Below are 19,046 nucleotides of genomic sequence, written 5' to 3'. Positions count from 1 at the left end.
CTCCAGAATAGACTCATGCAACATAGATTCCTAATACGTGTGTATATGAGTATGAGTGGGCATGAGCACTCATGGAGTGGAGCCAGATCGCTATACTCAATGGGGAATTAGTTTGGATAACTAATAAAATTTTTTATACATTTCTGTACTTCCTCTTTGGAATACAGGCCTCATGCACACGACCGTTTTTTGCATCAGTGTCCGATCCGCTTTTTCTTTTGCAGATGGCACATATTCTTTTCTATGGGTTCCGTGATTGGCGGACTGCAATATGGGCACAATTGTGTGCAAGAGGCCTCACTTGGCAGATTTGTTTTTGGAATGATAATTACAGTTGGAAGAAATGAACCAAAATTCCAAACTAAATATAATATTTTTATTTCATTTTATACAATAACAATAAAGATGGAAAGTGTACATGTATGGGTACTTTCACACTAGCGTTTTTCTTTTCCGGCACAGAGTTCAGTCCTAGGGGCTCAATACCCCAAAATAACTGATCAGTTTTATCCCCATGTATTCTGAATGGAGAGAAATACTTTGAGGATGCTTCAGGATGTCTTCAGTTCAGTCACTGAACGGCGTTTTGGACGGAGGAAATACCACAGCATGCTGCGGTATTTTCTCCGTCCAAAATTCCGGATCAGTTGCCGGAATGCCAGATACGGCATTAATTCACATGGAAATGTATTGGTGCATTAAAAATACCAGAATGCCGGATCCGTCCTTCCGGTCTGCGCATGCGCAGACCGGTAAAAATGTGAAAAAAAAAAATATAGAACGGATCCGTTTCTCTGGATGACATGCAGAGAGACGGATCTGTTCTTGCAATGCATTTGTTACACGGATCCGTCTACAAATGCTGTCCGTTTGCATGCAGATTGCCGGTTCCAGCGACGGAACTGCTTGCCGGATCACTCTGCCACAAGTGTGAAAGGAGCCTATAGATGCACTCATTAAAAAGGTAGCGCTAAAAAACATTTATAGATTGCATTTTTTTTTTTGTCTTTCCTTTTTTATTTGCTATAAATATATTAAATATAAAAGAAATAACATTTTTTCAAAATGCTATGCCTTATTCCTTCTTCAAGGTTGACTTTAAAAAAAAATAAAAATAAGTGAGAATGTTCACAAACAATATATGGATTATTTTACCAAAAAGTAAAAAACTGTTCCCCAACCACTGGCTGATACAGTCGATACGATATACTGTATATCAGTGCATTAAAAGCACGTGGTATCGTTATGTAGGGAGTCCAGTCCTGCCAATATGCCAGCCATAGCTAAACTCCAGGCACTAATTTCTTACTCCTTAACTATGGAGGCCACATTTTGTGTAGGATTATCATTTTAGAACCAAATCTAAATTATTTCATATAAATAACCCTAAATCAGTTAGTGACTTGGGAATTGACTAGAGCATAATAGGCGCCTTGTTTTGCCAGCAGCTGAGGATGAGTTCCTTGTTCAATGACCCGTCCGTTCTGAATTACTGCTATGATGTCAGCATTTTGTACTGTGGTCAGCCTGTGAGCAATCACTAAACATGTTCTTCCTTGTCTCGCGTCATCCAATGCCTTTTGGACAATCTGAAAATATTAGGGGGAAAAAAAGGTTATTACTACTTGTTACAAAAGCCTAAAAGGAGCTCAAAAGGCATCTGTCAGCAGATTTGTACCTATGACACTGGCTGACCTGTTACATGTCCACTTGGCAGCTGAAGACATCTGTGTTGGTCCCATGTTCATATCTGCCCGCATTGCTGAGAAAAATGATGTTTTATTATATGCAAATGAGCCTCTAGGAGCAACGGGGGAGTTACCATTACACCTAGAGGCTCTGCTCTCTTTGTAACTGTCGTGCCCTCTGCACTGTGATTGACAGGGCCAGGCAGTGAAAACATCAAAGTGCAGCGGCTGCGGCAGTTGCAGAGAGAGCTGAGCCTCTAGGTGTAACGGTAACGCCCCCATTGCTCTTAGAAACAAATTTGCATATATTAAAACATCATTTTTCTCAGCAATGCGTGTAGATAGGAACATGGGACCAACACAGACGTCTTCAGCTGCCAAGAGCACATGTAACAGGTCAGCCAGTGTCATAGGTACAAATCTGCTGACAGATGCCCTTTAAATAAGATCTGTCACATTTCCTGACATGTTCGTTTAAGTAATTATTTGTATTCCACGTTAGATGACCATTCTGGAACATCTATTCTTATGCCTATGTGTAGTGCAGTTCCTCTATTATTCCTACTACAGATTATGAATAAATTGCCAGTTGTGTGTTACCAGTGGTTTGTGTGTGTGTTGCTATACAACAGGGATGCTCAACCTGCGGCCCTCCGGCTGTTGTAAAACTACAACTCCCATCATGTCCTGCTGCAGGCTGATAGCTCTAGCCTGTCCAGGCATGCTGGGAATTGTAGTTTAGCAACAGCTGGAGGGCCGCAGTTTGGGCCTGGACAGACGCTGTCCAATTGATGCTGCTAGTGTCAGACTGTACAGGGAAAGACCCCTAACTGGTAACACCTAGCTGGCAATTCATTAAATTCTAGTAGGGATAATAGAGGAATAGCACAACATAGAGTTATATGAAAAGATCTTCAGAACTGTTATTGCATGGGAAGTGCAAGCTGTTACTAAAACAGATTTGCCAGGAAAGGGGACAGGTTCTGTTTAGGAGACGTCCATCAGGACAACCAATTACACATTTTGAACCGTCAGGAATGTCATCATAGCGTCCGAATCGGGTGTGCGAATGGATTCGGGCCAGAATCAATTGTAGCTGAATCAAAATCTGTATTTTTTTGAATGTTTGGGTCCAATTTTGATTCTATTGAATAGATTTTTTTGCTGAGCATTAATACTTTAGCAAGTATCCCAATCATGTGAGTTACTGAATGATCTGTCCGTAGAGAACACTGGCTGACGGGTGGTTCCAGTTGCAAGACATGGTACAGCTGCCACTGGAAAATGGAAGAGGAATCTGGAAGAGAGAGCTTCCCAAATGGAATCTCCCAATGTCAATTTATAAATTGTGGAGGGAGATGAGCCACCTTTTAGGCTAACTTCACGCCCCTTGTTACTACATTCTCTCAGGGGATTGTAGCACAAATGTGAACCAACCAAGCTTTTCCCATTCAGCTAAGCAAAAATATCAAGCGAGTTTCATAAATAAATCTTGGTCCCTGGAAATTCCATTTGAATGTATTCATGAGTACGCTAATGAATAAATGGCATCAACAAGCGACAAGGCACAAAATATTGATACTGGAATTTATCAGGCGCAGCCATCAATCTCATATACATAACCAAATTATACATGATTACTAATTGTGACAAGGAAGCACGGAGCAGAAATGTACCTTTTCGCTTTCTGTGTCAAGTGCAGATGTTGCTTCATCCAGGAGCAGAACTTTTGGCTTTCGAATTAATGCCCGAGCAATGGCAATTCTCTGCTTCTGCCCTCCTGAAAGCTGGGCGCCTTTATCTCCCACTCGTGTGTTGTATTGCTAGTAAAAGATGACATGAGATTAAGTGCCACTAGTTTATTTATTTATTTATTTTTAACTGTATATGACACGTTTGCATTGCTTACTACATGTCAGATCAGATGTTCCATGTAGTTATTGCAGATAGCATTGACGGTAGGTTACCAGGAAGCTACAAATGGGGCTAGGCAGGGTATATACATGATCATGTTAAAAGGGTTTTCTGACTTCTTTATGCTGATGACCTATCCTCAGAATACGTCATTGATATCAGATTGGTGGGGGTCCAACACTCTGGAGCCCTGCCGATCAGCTGTTTGAGGAAGCCACACTGCTCACCAGAACTCCAGTAAGCGCTGCGGCCTCCTCACAGTTCGCCAAGCACAGTACCATACATTGTATAGCGCCTGTGCTTGGTATGGCAGCTCGGCCCCATTCACTTGAATGGGACTGAGCTGAGCCTAAGCCATGTGACCAATGAACGTGATGTCACTGATCTAGAGTAAGCTGCAAGACTGCCACGGCACTCCTATGAGCGCAGCAGACTCCCCAAAGAGCTGATCGGTGAGGGTCTAGCGGCTTTGCTTGGTACGGCAGCTCGGCCCCATTCCCTCGAATGGGATTGAGCTTCGCCTAGGCCATGGTACCCGATGAGCGAGATGTCACAGGCCTAGGGTAAGCTGCGAGAAGGCCGCAGCACTCCTAAGAGCGCTGTAGACTCCCCTAACAGCTGATCGATGGGGGTCCTAGGCGATGGACCATCATTGATAAGATACAGATGACCTATCCAGAGGATAGGTCATCAGTATAAAAAAAAGTCTGAAAATGTCTTTAAAAGTGGAGTTGGGGTATTGATATACAGCAACTTGTTCGTTAGCATCCTTGGAAAAAATGTTTAAAGGGGTTTTCCAGAACTTATTAATTAAATACCAGTGTGATCACCAAATGAAATATTCATAGTTACCCACCTCCTGCCACTCTGGTCGCATTCCACCATCTTCTGTTCCCCGGCTTGTTTACTTCCAGCTAGATATGGACATGGTCACATCTCCAAGCGGACATGTCACTGCTGAAGCCAGTCATTGACATAAGGAGCACATGTGATCAGGTCCATACACAGCAAGAAGTAAAAAAAAGCCAGAGAATGGAATGAAGATGGCAGACAGAGAACCAGTGCACAGGACCGGAACGGTGGGGAACAGGCAAGTACGAATCTTTCATTAGGTGATCCATGCTAGGAGCCATAATTAAATAGCTAATAATTCCTGGAAAACCTCTTTAAAGCCATACTGTTTCATAACTACACACCTAGACAATTCCGCCATACTGTACACATTATGAATGATGCCATTCTGTACACCTAAACAATGCAGTATAATGTAATCCTATGGACCTGTCAGAGGCACGCTTCCTGCATGGTGTCATATGTAATGATATTAGCAGCAGCAGCTTGTGGGCTGTTCTTATGGATGGCGGGGATGGGGGCGGTTCACATTTTTGAATGCCCTTATGTACATTAGTATGTCCCTAATGCCGGCTCCTTACATAAAATTTCCTATGCATTATCGGATTTTCTCAGCTGACACTTGAAGTAACATGTAGGCCTCTTGCACACAAACGTATTTTCATTCAGTTTTTGTTCTGTTTTATTTTGCGGACCGTATATGGAGCCATTCATTTCAATGGGGCCGCAAAAAAAAACGGAAGGTACTCCGTGTGCATTCCGTTTCCGTATTTCCGTTCCGCAAAAAAAATAGAACATGTCCCATTATTGTCCACATTACGGAAAAGGATAGTACTGTTCTTAGTCCATTCACACATCTGCAAAATGGGTCCACATCCGCATTTGCGGATCCGCACTTCCAGGTCCGCACTTCTGTTCAGCAAAAAAATAGAACATGTCCTATTCTTGTCCGCAATTGCGGACAAGAAAAGGCATTTTCTATGAGAGTGCCGGCGATGTGCTGTCCACTAAATGCGGAACGCACATTGCCGGTGTCCGTGTTTTGCGGATCTGCAAAACACATACGGACGTGTGAATGGACCCTTAGGGGCCAGCTGTTTGGTTCTGCAAAATACGGAATGCACACGGATGTTATCCGTATTTTTTGCGGACCGCAAAATGCATACGGTCGTTTGCAAGAGCCCGAAATGTTTTAAATACATCTTATGATAGATTTTCATGTAATGTCTATAGCCAAAGCAACCCCACTATCCGACTATTAAATTCTTTGTACTTACATCAGGCAGGTTTTCTATGAATGTGTGAATATTTGCGGCTTTTGCAGCTTCAACGACTTCTTCATGAGTCACTTCTCTGCTAAGAACTCCATACTGAATGTTTTCTTCTATGCTGCAGTCAAACAACATGGGCTCCTGAGATACAATTCCCATCTGGGACCGTAGCCATTTCAGGTTTAGCTTCTTTGTGTCTTTTCCATCAGCAAACTGTAATTGGAGTAACGGAATGAATATTAGAAGAAATAAGAAGAAAGAAAACTGGCACATACTGTACGATGTTCCAATTTACTGTCTATCATCCTGAGTTATTTCTCACTGTGTTAAATGCTGGATTATCTGATACAAACTGTGCAGTGTGAATATCACTTAAAGGGGGTGTCTATCTGGACATGGGTGGCATATTCAAAAGGAAATGTCATGAATGTCCAACAGATGTGTGGCCCACCTCTGAGACCCTCTCCTATCTCAATAATAGGGCCCCCGTCCTGAACCACCAAGAGGGCAGAGAAGCGTTGCCAACTGTCCAGAAATTCCTGGACAGTCCGTATAAATTAAATAGGGGACTTTTATGCAGTGTCTGTCAAAAACAAATTTGGGGAGGTTGGTGGTAATTAAGCAGGTCACTTTGATTGCAATTTTCTGCATTTTAGACCTCACAGTAAACTCTAGTATTAGTATCTGATCTATAGACATATATTGCTTATAATATTTATAGTTCATTATATTTTTCCAATTTGTCCATCATTTTTTTTTTTGACTGTCTGTGATTTTTTGTTAAATTGGCCAGAAAAAAAAAAAAAAAAATGTAGGTTGGCAACCCTGCAGAGGAGGTTGTGCAGGAACAGCTCTCTCCATTTACTTGTATGGGGCTTCTAAAAATGTCTCATGGCAGTGTGGGAGACTACCAGACATTTATGGTTTACCCTATGGATAGACCATAAATGCCCTAATGGGAAAAAATATAGCTTTGGTCTATTCAATGTCTATGGGGCAGAAGGGTTGCCAAACAAGCGACAACCTCTGTTCTTCATCTTGTGGCATCCAAAGCAGTTGGCACCCTCCTGGTGGTAAGACCCAAGCAGAGATCAAGATATATATGTATATGCAATTCTCTTGAAGTGCACAATTCCATGTGTTGTTGGGGTCCACCGCTTAGACCTCATCTATGAATTGAACAGTAATGAAGAAGAGTGGCTCACACTTTGGTAGACCCATCTGGTTCATGTAATGTACATGGCCGGCCATTCATTTGTAAGGCAGGCATCTAACAGTACATCGCCCCTGCAGACTGCTGCAAAATTCAAACCCTATGTTAAGTAGCACCATTTCTTGCAGAAATTACCTATATAACGCCTAATTCATGTCTACTATTATCCAGGAGCAGTGCTAGTCCCTTACCAAGTGTATTAGGTAGATTTCAACATCATAAAAGCATAAACCATTGTAAATATACTAAGCAGATTAGCAAAGCAATAAATATAAAAAAGGGGAATATGTTAACTGAATGAGCCACTAAGTAGAGTCTTTAATTTTATAGAGCATATTACAATTTCCTGATAAATACAAACGTCTGATTAATGTGCAAATCCACACAACTAGGAAATGGCGATTAGAGTCATTTTGTTAATTTTCAGAGCCCATTTTAAAAGTTGATGAGACTGTTCAAGCAGCAATAAAAAATCAATGGAAAAATGGCAAAAGACAGCATGGGTAATTAAGGATTTGTACATTAACATACCGATCAGTAAATTAGGCATCCGCCATGTTCAGGAGAATCATCTACGAGATGATGATCAGAATTTAAATGTTTACATAATTTACCCCCAATGACAATGCGGCAGCCATTTACACCTGAGTTTTTGACTGATTTAGGTAAACAGTCACATCATTAGGACTAGAAAATCCACCGTTTAGATTTTTGGACACATACTGAATCCTATTACAATAGTGTCTGCCAAATACAATAGCGAACACAACCCACAAAAAGTAGGATTTGCATATGAAAATTAATCAGAATCGACCTAAACGATGGAATTCGTCTTTCATTTTTAGCAACGGGGGTCATTTGTTTTGCTCAATGTAATTGCAGGGTAATTATGGATTTGCTAGGCCAAAAATATAGCCACATACTTATTAAATACATATTTCAGACTTTCTACTGACTCTAGAACATTGTGTGGGTGAGAAGTAGAGATCAGTAGATGAAAATAACATGCCAGTTGTCAAAATGCTTGCAGGGTGCTCATAAACTGATACTAAAATGGCAGTTGTCCCACAGGAAAGATTCTCTTTGAGAACTAGAAAAGTGTATGTTGATGTGAAGGAATGTTTCAGTAATTAGTCAGTAAAGAGAGACTATGCAGATCTTACCACTGTGCCTTCCACCGGATCATAAAACCTCTCCAGTAACTGAATGGAGGTACTTTTTCCACACCCACTGCTGCCAACCAGGGCAAGTGTTTGTCCTTTGGAAACTTTTACACTGAGCCCCTGAAGTACTTGGACATTTGGTCTTGTTGGGTACACAAATTTTATCTCTTGGAGCTCAATGTGTCCTTCAAAGTCATTCTATAACAAAAACAAAATATTGTTTATAATTATTAACAAAGTGAAAATATTAGGATAAATAACACAAATGCATACATTATGTCCAAGTATGAAGATTTAATATTTATTGTAAAAAAAAATTGACCACCACCAGACATCAATGGTATATCTAGGACATGAGATGGCAAGGTCTATGATGCAGAAATGCCAATAAGTAAAGGCTGAAATTACACCAACAAATTATTTGACAGATTTTATGACTAATTATTGGTCAGATGACCTATTACACAGACAGATCTTTTGTTATGCACACCAACTATTGGTCTGATTAGACAGATATTGGTCACATAATTATTTGGGGGCAATTTTTTTTATTATTGCATTGTAGTTATTTTGACTAAAAATCATTTTTTCAGTTGGTCTTTAATAACAATATGGAATCCTTCCTTCTGTACAAAGCTGACATGCTCTACTAGCTGTCTGTGGATTTTCTGTCTTTTCCGTCATCTGGGGAGCAGACGGACTCCTTATCTCTGCCCTCTTACATTATAAATGCTCATTAAAGCTCAATCCTTATCTTACAGATAAGAATGTGACTTAAGTTTTTATGACTTCTCAGTAGTTTAGCGATAAGGCTTATTAGATGACTGCACAAAGTGAAAGTAGGATTCACAGTTAGAAAAACAGTTAACCCTTTGTGACAGATAGGCTCAATATTTTTAATAAAGGCCCATTCAAAATATGATTTTTAGCCAAAAAGAAGTTAAAAGCAATCATAAAAAAAATTACCCCCAAAAGGTGTACATAGCCTTTAAGTATTATATAAATTAACGTATGATTAATTTTAGGAGGTGTTGGCAATGTACTCAGTTGACAAAGCAACCACTGAAAATTTGTTATGACATGTGGCCTGTGGACCGCCACATGGGTGTGTTGACAGGAATACCGCCCCCTATCATTGGACATACAGTTAACCTTTATTATGCATCATTTATGTGTATGAGAACCAGAGTTCTGATGAATTTTTGTCCATGTTAATTATATATGTTTATGATTTTTGAAATTTGTGGTGCACATAGATCAGCCTGTGTGTTCTCTAACTCTGCTACATAAATAGACACCGTCAAGCCTTTAAATGTGTTCTGAGAAATCACAATATAGGATGGAAGAGGTATTTCAAGGTAACAAATTGATTAAATTGTATGTCTACAAGTAGTATTTGCCAATAAAGCTTCTTTTTGCTAATAAAAATTCTGACCATACTAATGAGATAAAAATTGATAGAGAACCGGTCACCACATATGTATTTTAGTAAATACATTCCCATTGAAATCATAATTTTGGGACATATTTCATCTTATAACTGTGTTGTGCTGTTCCTGTATTATTTCTCCTAAATATGTATTAATAAATTGACAATTAAGTGCTACTATTCAACTTTACAAAAGGCTATGTCCCTGCATGTTCTGACATGACAGCACTGATTGAACAATGTCAGACTGTGTAGAAACACACACCCAACTGGTAATGCCCAGTTGTCAATTTATTCAAAAATTTCTAGGAGTAAAAACAAAGCTGATCGGTGGGGATGCGGGGTGTCAGACCCCCACTGATCTGATATTGACAACCTATCCTGAGGACAAGCCATCATTGTCTAAGTAATGGGACCCCCCTTTAATACACAGACCAGGGGAGTGTAAAGTAATTCAAAAATCACATGTCCAGTCATAAAACATGAATCCTGAAGCAACTGTTTAGGAAGAGACAAAAAATGAATAAATATATTAGTATTTTTAAGTAATCATACCGGTTTTTCCCCCTCTTCGCTATAACTATCAATTGCTGGTTTTCTTTCCAGGAGCCTCATTATGCGCTGGGCTGATACCCTGGCTTTCCCAAAGTCCGGAGCTAAAGATGTGGACTGCCCAACATTCATAGCGGCAAAAACAATGGCAGAGAATACACTGTAATAGGACAACATAAAATACAATAAGCTCCCTGATGCAAAAAAAAAAATGTCTACCAAGTAATTATTTTGCCAATAGTAACACAGCTTGTTCTGTGAAAAAATATCAGTATGATAAAGCCTAGACTGTAAACACACTGTCAGGGGTAGTGAAATCATAAGTGACTTCTGATCTAATGCCGAGCGGTACTGTGCATTGTGCTCCCTTCACTGAGACGTCTACAACAAAATAAACCAATTAAGTTAAATTTGGCAGAAGTACCAAGCAGACTATGAAGATGAATAGCGTTAATGGAGCAACCTTCTATTAGATGAAATGAAAGGAAGTGTTCAAAGAGGTACAAACAGTAGAGTTCATTCTGTTTGTGTATCCTGGAAATAGATCTCTGTGTAGAGGTGAGCATGCACTGTATCCATATATATGATAGATAGATAGATAGATAGATAGAAAGGCAGACAGGCATAGAGATAGATAGATAGATATGAGATAGATAGACTGATGATCGGTAGAAAGACATGCATATAGATAGTAGAAGATATATAGATAGATGATAGATAGTAGAAGATATATAGATAGATGATAGATAGTAGAAGATATATAGATAGATGATAGATAGTAGAAGATATATAGATAGATGATAGATAGTAGAAGATATATAGATAGATGATAGATAGTAGAAGATATATAGATAGATGATAGATAGTAGAAGATATATAGATAGATGATAGATAGTAGAAGATATATAGATAGATGATAGATAGTAGAAGATATATAGATAGATGATAGATAGTAGAAAATATATAGATAAATAGTTATTTCTAGGGAGGTAACATCTATCTATCTATCTAATTAAACAATGAAGTTATAAATAGAAGTATTTTAAATTGAATATACAGTATATTGATGCATCAGAACAGAGTTCACCATGTAAAGTTTTAATCCAACATTAGAATGTATTTATTTTCTGAAACCACTTTTTTCTATGAGCTGTGTCTGGTATTGCAGCTCATGCTCCCTTACATAAATGCTGCAGTACCAGGCATAGCCTATGGACAAGAGTGGCACCGTTTCTGGGAATGTTCCTGCTAATCCAGGATAACTCTTTTTTTTTTTTAAAGGGTCTGTCTCAAGTCAGCTCGTTTCCAGGGGGTTACCCAGTACTTGCACACTACAGGAAAGAGAACTGGTCTGTCTGTCTTGCCTATGCATAATGATTACTTTCTGAAGGGAGGACATAACTATGTTCTTAGGGTCACTGGAGTTCAATACTTACATAAACACATTTTCAAATTCTGTGTAGCAGTGTGCAATCAGCCAGGCTCCAAAGCGAAATACAGCTGCATTCACAAAGAAGTTTATTGACTGGGAAAGTGCATAAGTAAATCCATAGATAGGAGCTTTCGCCAAGGAGTCCCTGCAGCCAAAAAGAAAACTTGTCAGTGGCTGATGCTATAGGATTACTGTATATGTTGTTATCCGCACATAATCATCATGTGGTCAGCCCACAAACAACTTTTAGAGCCTGTCCACAGGATAAGCAATACATGTATCATCACTGGGGGTCCGACCTCCGAGTCCCCCACCTATAGTGAGAACCGGCACAAGGTACCCTGTGTGCATGGATTGGTAGCGTACATTTGTGACCACCATTTCATTCCCTGTCTATGGGAGTGCCAAGTATAGCGCTCAGTCCCATAGAGGTGAATGGATCGGCGGTTACTATGTGCACTACAGCTCCATTCACACAGGCAACTTGAGGACCACTGATCTTGTGATCATTGGTGGTTCCAGCCAGTGTCGGACTGGGGTTCCTAGGGCACACCAGTAAAATGTATTCTACGGGCCCACTGTAAAGCTACAAGCAAATGCTGTCCAACAAGAGGATACTGGCTGGCCTAGAAGTCTTCTCGGCCACCTGATGCATCTATAATAATAAACTGTGTCGTTTGTTAAATAATCTACCAGTGTTTTTTACATGGACATAGGCAGGTTGAAATTCTGTACACTGCATATCTGTATGTGGTGCGGTGTTATGTGTAAGGGATGAGGGACTGGGGGGCCACCTTTGTCAGGGGCCCACCGGGGGATACACCTGATCCCCTTTGGGCCAGTCCGAGCCTGCCCCCCCCACCCCCAGCGATCATAAATTTATCATTCATACATGTATTCATGTTCAATTTAATTGATGCTTGAGAGTCAAATCCAGCCATTGAATGCATTCTTAAGGGTGTTTTCCAGGAGAAAAATATTGATGACCAATAGGTTATTAATAGTTGATCAGTTGAGGTCCGACTCCCTGGACCCACATTGATCAGCTGTTTGAAGAGGCTGCAGTGCTCCATTGAGCGCTGCGACCTCTTCCTAAGCCAATGACATAATGGTCATGGCTAGGTGCAGCTCTGTCCCATACAAGTGAATACCCCAGGGCTGCAATACCAAGCACACCCATTATACAATGTATGGCGCTGTGTCCACATGCTGTGATGAGGCTGCAGGGTGCTGACAAGCACTAGGGCCCTTTCAAACAGCTGAATGGAGGGGGGTCAGGAGTCCTACCCCTACCAACCTGATACTGATGACTTATCCTGAGGATCAATCAATATTGTACTTCCCTATACCAAAATACACATTGAAGGTAAGCGTTAAGCTGGCCTGGCCATACACTTTAGATAGCTGCCGGCTGAATGCTGTGTTATCCAACAGCTATACTGCCTGACCCCCTATCCATATACATGCTTGTGCACGTCTTCTGAAAGGGGAGAGGGGAGAAAGCTGCTGCCAGACTTCGATGGCTGCAGCTTATTTCTCCTGAGAACATAAGGGTCCAGCATGTTGAAATCTAAATCTCGATCCATCTTCTGCCACAACATTTGCCATTGGAGGAAAGTCAGGACACCACCATACACATTAGATGATTGGTTGGTCCATCAGAAATCTATGTATGGCCAGCACTAGTGTAAACCAAGGATGCTCAACCTGCGGCCCTCCAGCTGTTGCAAAACTACAAATTCCAGCATGCTGTAATAGTTGTAGGCTGTTCAGGCATGTTGGGAGTTGTAGTTTTGCAGCAGCTGTAGGGCCGCAGGTTGGGCATATCTGATGTAAACTATTTTTTCAATCGATGCTGTTCTATAAAGGATAAAAGAGCAAGGAGATCCCAAATAAGAGAAAGGATAGATCCATCAAAAGTATAACCTAAATGCAGAAAATAGTCCTCTAAAAGACAGGAATTGAAAATCCACCACAGAAAACTCTGTTCTGCATCAGGGTGCTCTCAAAAAGTGGTCTGATGGATGGTTTCACATAATGTATTTCACACAACTGCAAAGGGTGTTGTAGGTAGCACATTTTTTCTAATGAATAGTGTCACTTACTTGTAAGGAACGCTTAAACTTAGACAGTATTTTTCATAAAATGTCTCTTCTTTTGTCAGGGAAACAACTGTTCTTATATTTTCAACGGCCTCAGTGGATATCTGCATAAAAATAAAATCATGTTTTTTCAGCAGATCTTGTATCATATGACAAATATTCTGTGACTTTTCTACAAATGAAAGATTCCCCATGATTATGTTACATGTTTAATCCAATTGGTCTGTGAAAATGATAGAAGCCCTTGAACAGCCATCTTTATACCACATTAAGCCATATACTGTAGCACTGAATAAACACAGAGCAGAACTGTACAAGCCAAACATGATGCAAAATTGACGCTAGTCTGGCATCAACAGGTATAGATTCAATCCACTACATTAAATTTTGTCAGTCACCAGGAGTCCCTCAAAAGGGCATCTGTCAGCAGATTTCTACCTATGACACCGGCTGACCTGTTACATGTGCACTTGGCAGCTGAAGGCATCTGTGTTGGTCTCATGTTCATATGTGTTCGCATTGCTGAGAAAAATAAAGGTTTTAATAGATGCAAATGAGCCTCTAGGAGCAATGGGGGCGTTGCCGTTACACCTAGAGGCTCTGCTCTCTGCAATTACCATGCCCTCTTGTGTGATCATGTTTACACTGGCCGGCCCTATCAACCAAACTGCAGAGGATGCAGCAGTTGCAGAGAGAGCAGAGCCTCTAGGTGTAATGACCACGTCCCCGTTGCTCCCAGAGGATCATTTGCATATATTGCAACTTGATTTTTCTGAGCAATGCGGACACATATGAACATGGGGCCAACACAGATGCCTTCAGCTGCCAAGTGCAAATGTAACAGGTCAGCCGGTGTCATAGGTACAAATCTGTTGATAGATGCATTTTAAAAACTTCCCTCTGCTCCATATGAGACTATTACTGTTCTGCCCAGCTAAATTAGAGAATCATTACAGATCAGGTCTGCCTCAGTCTTGGTATTTCTGAAGTGTTTAGCGGTGTTCTAGCGGTGTTAAGTTGTAGTGCACTTTGTTTTTCCTGTTACAATACTACTGCATTGTGGGTGGTGCTCTGCATTGTGGGAGTGCAAAGCATCCTGGGAAAGAGAAGTCTCCAGGACACCTCAGCAGAGCTGTCCTATGCATGTCTCCTTCTCAAACGCCACCATCCTTGTAAAAGCATATCTGGTGAGAGATATACCTTTGTTTCAGGGATATTGTGTGCTGCAGAGGTGTTAAGTCAGTTGTAATTGTTACTCAGAGATTTGTTACTACTGTTAGCTAACCATGCAATCCTATGTACAGGCAGCCATTTTACCATGTGCTTCAGTATTAATGTAATGTTATAGTACATTCTATGCTATGCTTAATACTTATACATATTTGTTTTCTTGTAGTTTTACCAAACAATCCTGTTTTACCAATCAATTAAATCAATCGTATATATAATCAATCACATATGTACGACCATTAAACAAGTTAGACTACAAAGAACAGTTCTCTTATTTGGAAGACAGGAATGGTTTATGCTGAATGTCAGACTGCACACTGTGTGAACGTGTAAAAAGACAATTACATTGAATGACTAGGATGGCTCCCATGCTATGGATTTTGTATGGGGGTCCAAGGTCCTTCGAGTTAACAATAACAATGCAAAGAGAAGGTTCTGTGTACCTAAATGCACAAAATAGGAGATTATGTCTCCGATTGGTGTTGGTGGTTCTGATAACTGGGACTCCAACTGACCATGAAAATGAGGATCCCATGTTGAATGGAATAGTAGTTGCACATTTCCCTGCATTAAAATCTATGGGGCTGCCAGAGATAGCCTAGCACAGTGCCCCTGCAGCCCCATAGAGCTGAATAGGGTGGCTGGACACCCACCATTCAAAACACATAGGGGGTCATTTATTAAAATCTTTACCGACACCTCTTTATAAATTTGGCGTATCCTGTGCCAGTCTAAATGTAAGACAGCTTCCGAGCATTTAGACCATTTTCTACACCTAAAACAGGAGCAGAAAATGATGAATGAGTTGGGCCTGCCGGCCAGCCCCCTTACCCGCTCATGCCACACCCACTTTTTTAGACCTGGCACGAGAGGGGGAAAAAAGTCAGATTGCGACGCAAATAACCTTTGTGCCACAATCTGCGTCCTAGTGACGTAGAGGAAATGGCGTTTGCTGTAGACATTTTATTCTCTAAAGAAAATATTCATTCTTACTCTGACTCCTCTAAATCACTTACTGACATTTTTCTTCAGAAATATATCAATGTTTTTACCCAAAGGACACAGTGAGTGACCACAATATTTAATGAATTCATGTACTTTTCAAAGAACGCCAATTACTTATTGTTAGGATTATGGATTACACAATCCATCATCTCTGACAACAAAGTAGCTGCAAATTGAATCCGTAAGTTTAGATCTTTTGGGAGTGAGAATATCCCATGTGCGGAGAATATTTAGTAAGTATCAGCTGTAATTAGACTGTTTTATAATCTACACAAGAAAGGTCTTTAAAATATTAAACGGCCCTACAGGTTGTCTTTGGACAGATAAATGCAACCTGACATTCCCTGTTATCAGTCATCATGTTTTAATAAGAAAGGACAGAAAGCCCAGAAAAATGGCAACCTGCAGGACTAGTACTTTACACAGATCTCCATTTCCGGGACCAAACTATCTATATCTAGTTTCACATCGGCGGCAGAGCTCTCCAGCAGGCTATTCCGGCAGAGAGCAACCAGACGGATTGTTGTTGGATAGGTGCAAAATCCATGCCAAAATCTGTATACGTGTGAACAGAGCCTAATATAAGGAGCAACAGTGTAGAGTTACTAGTAGAGTGACTTTCTTGCAGCTAACCTCCTGGCACCAAATCCGGGTTGTATATAGGTGGTAGTATTGTGTCAATGGACAGGGACCGGTTGCTATGTGATGATGTCTCCTACACAACCCCCCTTCTCTCTCATTTTACAAAATACAGTCGGCATAATAAAAACCTTTAGGTCGGATTCAGCATGTATCATATGTTTATATTACTTGAATGTGTCATGGCCTGGCCGCAGGTTTATCTGATCGGAATTCACATTATTATAGGGATCTATAAAGGCTGTAAGTTTGGTTTAGTTAAACCCATGGTCGGTAAGCAGTGGCGTAGCTATAAGGGGGGGGGGGGGGGGAAGAAGCAGTCGCTACCAGGCCCAAGAGCCTGAGGGGGCCCAAAGAACCTTGAGCCGCATAAGAAAACAGCAGTATTATAGAAAGTGCATGCTGGTCAAGTTACACCTCTGGCTGTAGGGAAGGGGTTAGGTCAAGAATTTGGCATGAGGGGGATGCCGTTTTAATTTTTGCCTCAGGCAGCACGAAGGCTATATGCTTCCCTGCCCATGGGCACAAAGGACTGAGTGAAGGGGGGCCCAAGCTGAACTCTTACACCAGGGCCCATGAGCCTTTAGCTACACCCCTGCATGCAAGCAATACGGGGTTATAATACTTCTATAAAGTTGATGAAGCAGTTTTTCCATTGAAGTCAACAGGGGAAAAATGTAACAAATCCTACTATGGATTATAACGGAGATCAGATTTTAGTGGATTTGGTACACTTTCATATTATATTACCCAAAGCACTCCATCTAAAAAAATCCTGCAAATGATAAATTAGAAAATATGACTCATTTAGTATACACGTCTGACTAATGATATAAATTGTCAGTTTGACCCAGGGAGTGGTAGAAAATGAATACTGTAGTCTGGGATCTCCTTATACTGAATAATATAAAACTTAACTTTTACTTGATTTAAAACGTCTAACATTGATACAAAAAGTGTTTAACATTCAGTAGTCTAGGTACAGTAAAGGTTCAGATAGGTCTGGATAGGTATAGCCAATTGTATCTCAAATACATCAGTGGCGGTTTTTTAAGTGGAAAGACAGCTTATCTCATTATCTGCCTAGGTACTCTGACCCTATAGATACTAGTCTTACCAGTGGGGAGCACCTCAAGTGGCTGTCGTCGGAGCACCCGCCCTGAAAAGAGCGACCCCCAGCCTGCTGGAACCTTGGACCTGTGCTAGATTACCCTGTTGCTTAATAGACCCTCAGAGCTCCAACGCGTTTTGCCGGGTCCTCCAGCTCATCAGGGAGAAGCGTCACGGGTAGTTGCAATACAGAATGGCAGTGGCAAGTAAACTCTGCAAACCACTTCCTTTTAAGAACCAAGTCCCGCCCATAATGAGGGCTCGTCAACGCGGGCGTCCAATCTGGGGTGGAGGGCTGGAGCTGGCTAATTTGCACAAACTCCTTCCCACCTCACTCACTGAGCAGCAACACCAGCGTCACGAGGGGCGGAGAAGTTGCCAGGGGGATGGATTCCCCAGCAGGTTTGTTTATGTCGTGGCCTAACTAAAGCCACACATGAGGCATCTCTTAGTTCAAGCTAAAAATACTTATTAGTCTGCATTGCTTATATTATACAGACAAACAACCACTGTATATACAAGGAGAGGCTGGTGTTAGCCACCAAGCTACAGTACAGACCAAAAGTTTGGACACACCTTCTCATTCAAAGAGTTTTCTTTATTTTCATGACTATAAAAATTGTAGATTCACACTGAAGGCATCAAAACTATTTGTAGTGGAGATTAGTGGTACCCGGTGGGGTCTTCTGCTGTTGTAGCCCATCCGCCTCAAGGTTGTGCGTGTTGTGGCTTCACAAATGCTTTGCTGCATACCTCGGTTGTAACGAGTGGTTATTTCAGTCAACGTTGCTCTTCTATCAGCTTGAATCCGTCGGCCCATTCTCCTCTGACCTCTAGCATCCACAAGGCATTTTCGCCCACAGGACTGCCGCATACTGGATGTTTTTCCCTTTTCACACCATTCTTTGTAAACCCTAGAAATGGTTGTGCGTGAAAATCCCAGTAACTGAGCAGATTGTGAAATACTCAGACCGGCCCTTCTGGCACCAACAACCATGCCACGCTCACAATTGCCTAAATCACCTTTCTTTCCCATTCTGACATTCAGTTTGGAGTTCAGGAGATTGTCTTGACCAGGACCACCCCCCTAAATGCATTGAAGCAACTGCCATGTGATTGGTTGACTAGATAATTGCATTAATGAGAAATAGAACAGGTGTTCCTAATAATTCTTTAGGTGAGTGTATATGGGTGACACGCTAGGGGTCATGGAAGGGCGACAGATGCCGCCAGCAGATCCCCTTAAGGACTGTCGCCCACATATAATAAAGAGAGAGAGACTATCATATAGGATCTATCTGAAATCACACAACACCAGTTTAAACTCGCGGTATGATTATTGCTTAAAAGAGCAATATTAAGACATCTCATATTGTCTGATAGTGAGCAGCATAGGCTATATTTGTTTTTGTGATATTTCACAAATTTTTGGCCTAATATTCGCCA

The 19,046-nt window shown here is 41.0% G+C and overlaps 1 protein-coding gene across 5 annotated transcripts in view; it reads right to left on the bottom strand.

Annotated features, from left to right (window-relative positions):
• Window positions 1-889: 889 nt before the first annotated feature.
• Window positions 890-19,046, bottom strand: part of LOC121004192 (ATP-dependent translocase ABCB1-like) — a 108,113-nt gene continuing 89,956 nt past the window's right edge. For 4 of the 5 annotated variants that reach the window (XM_040436342.1, XM_040436344.1, XM_040436340.1 and 1 more), the window contains 7 exons: window positions 13,620-13,720; window positions 11,519-11,659; window positions 10,086-10,242; window positions 8,102-8,299; window positions 5,732-5,938; window positions 3,365-3,511; window positions 1,392-1,589 (listed from right to left, as the gene is read on the bottom strand). In XM_040436342.1, coding sequence (XP_040292276.1) covers window positions 1,392-1,589; window positions 3,365-3,511; window positions 5,732-5,938; window positions 8,102-8,299; window positions 10,086-10,242; window positions 11,519-11,659; window positions 13,620-13,720 — 1,149 coding nt within the window. Of the gene's footprint in view, window positions 1,590-3,364; window positions 3,512-5,731; window positions 5,939-8,101; window positions 8,300-10,085; window positions 10,243-11,518; window positions 11,660-13,619; window positions 13,721-19,046 lie in introns of all 5 variants that reach the window. The other variant, XM_040436341.1, reaches the window with a different exon arrangement.

This window comes from Bufo bufo, chromosome 6 (genome assembly GCF_905171765.1).
Source record: "Bufo bufo chromosome 6, aBufBuf1.1, whole genome shotgun sequence".
In the NCBI taxonomy this organism is placed as follows: domain Eukaryota; kingdom Metazoa; phylum Chordata; class Amphibia; order Anura; family Bufonidae; genus Bufo; species Bufo bufo.
This window is presented reverse-complemented; position numbering and strand designations above follow the sequence as displayed.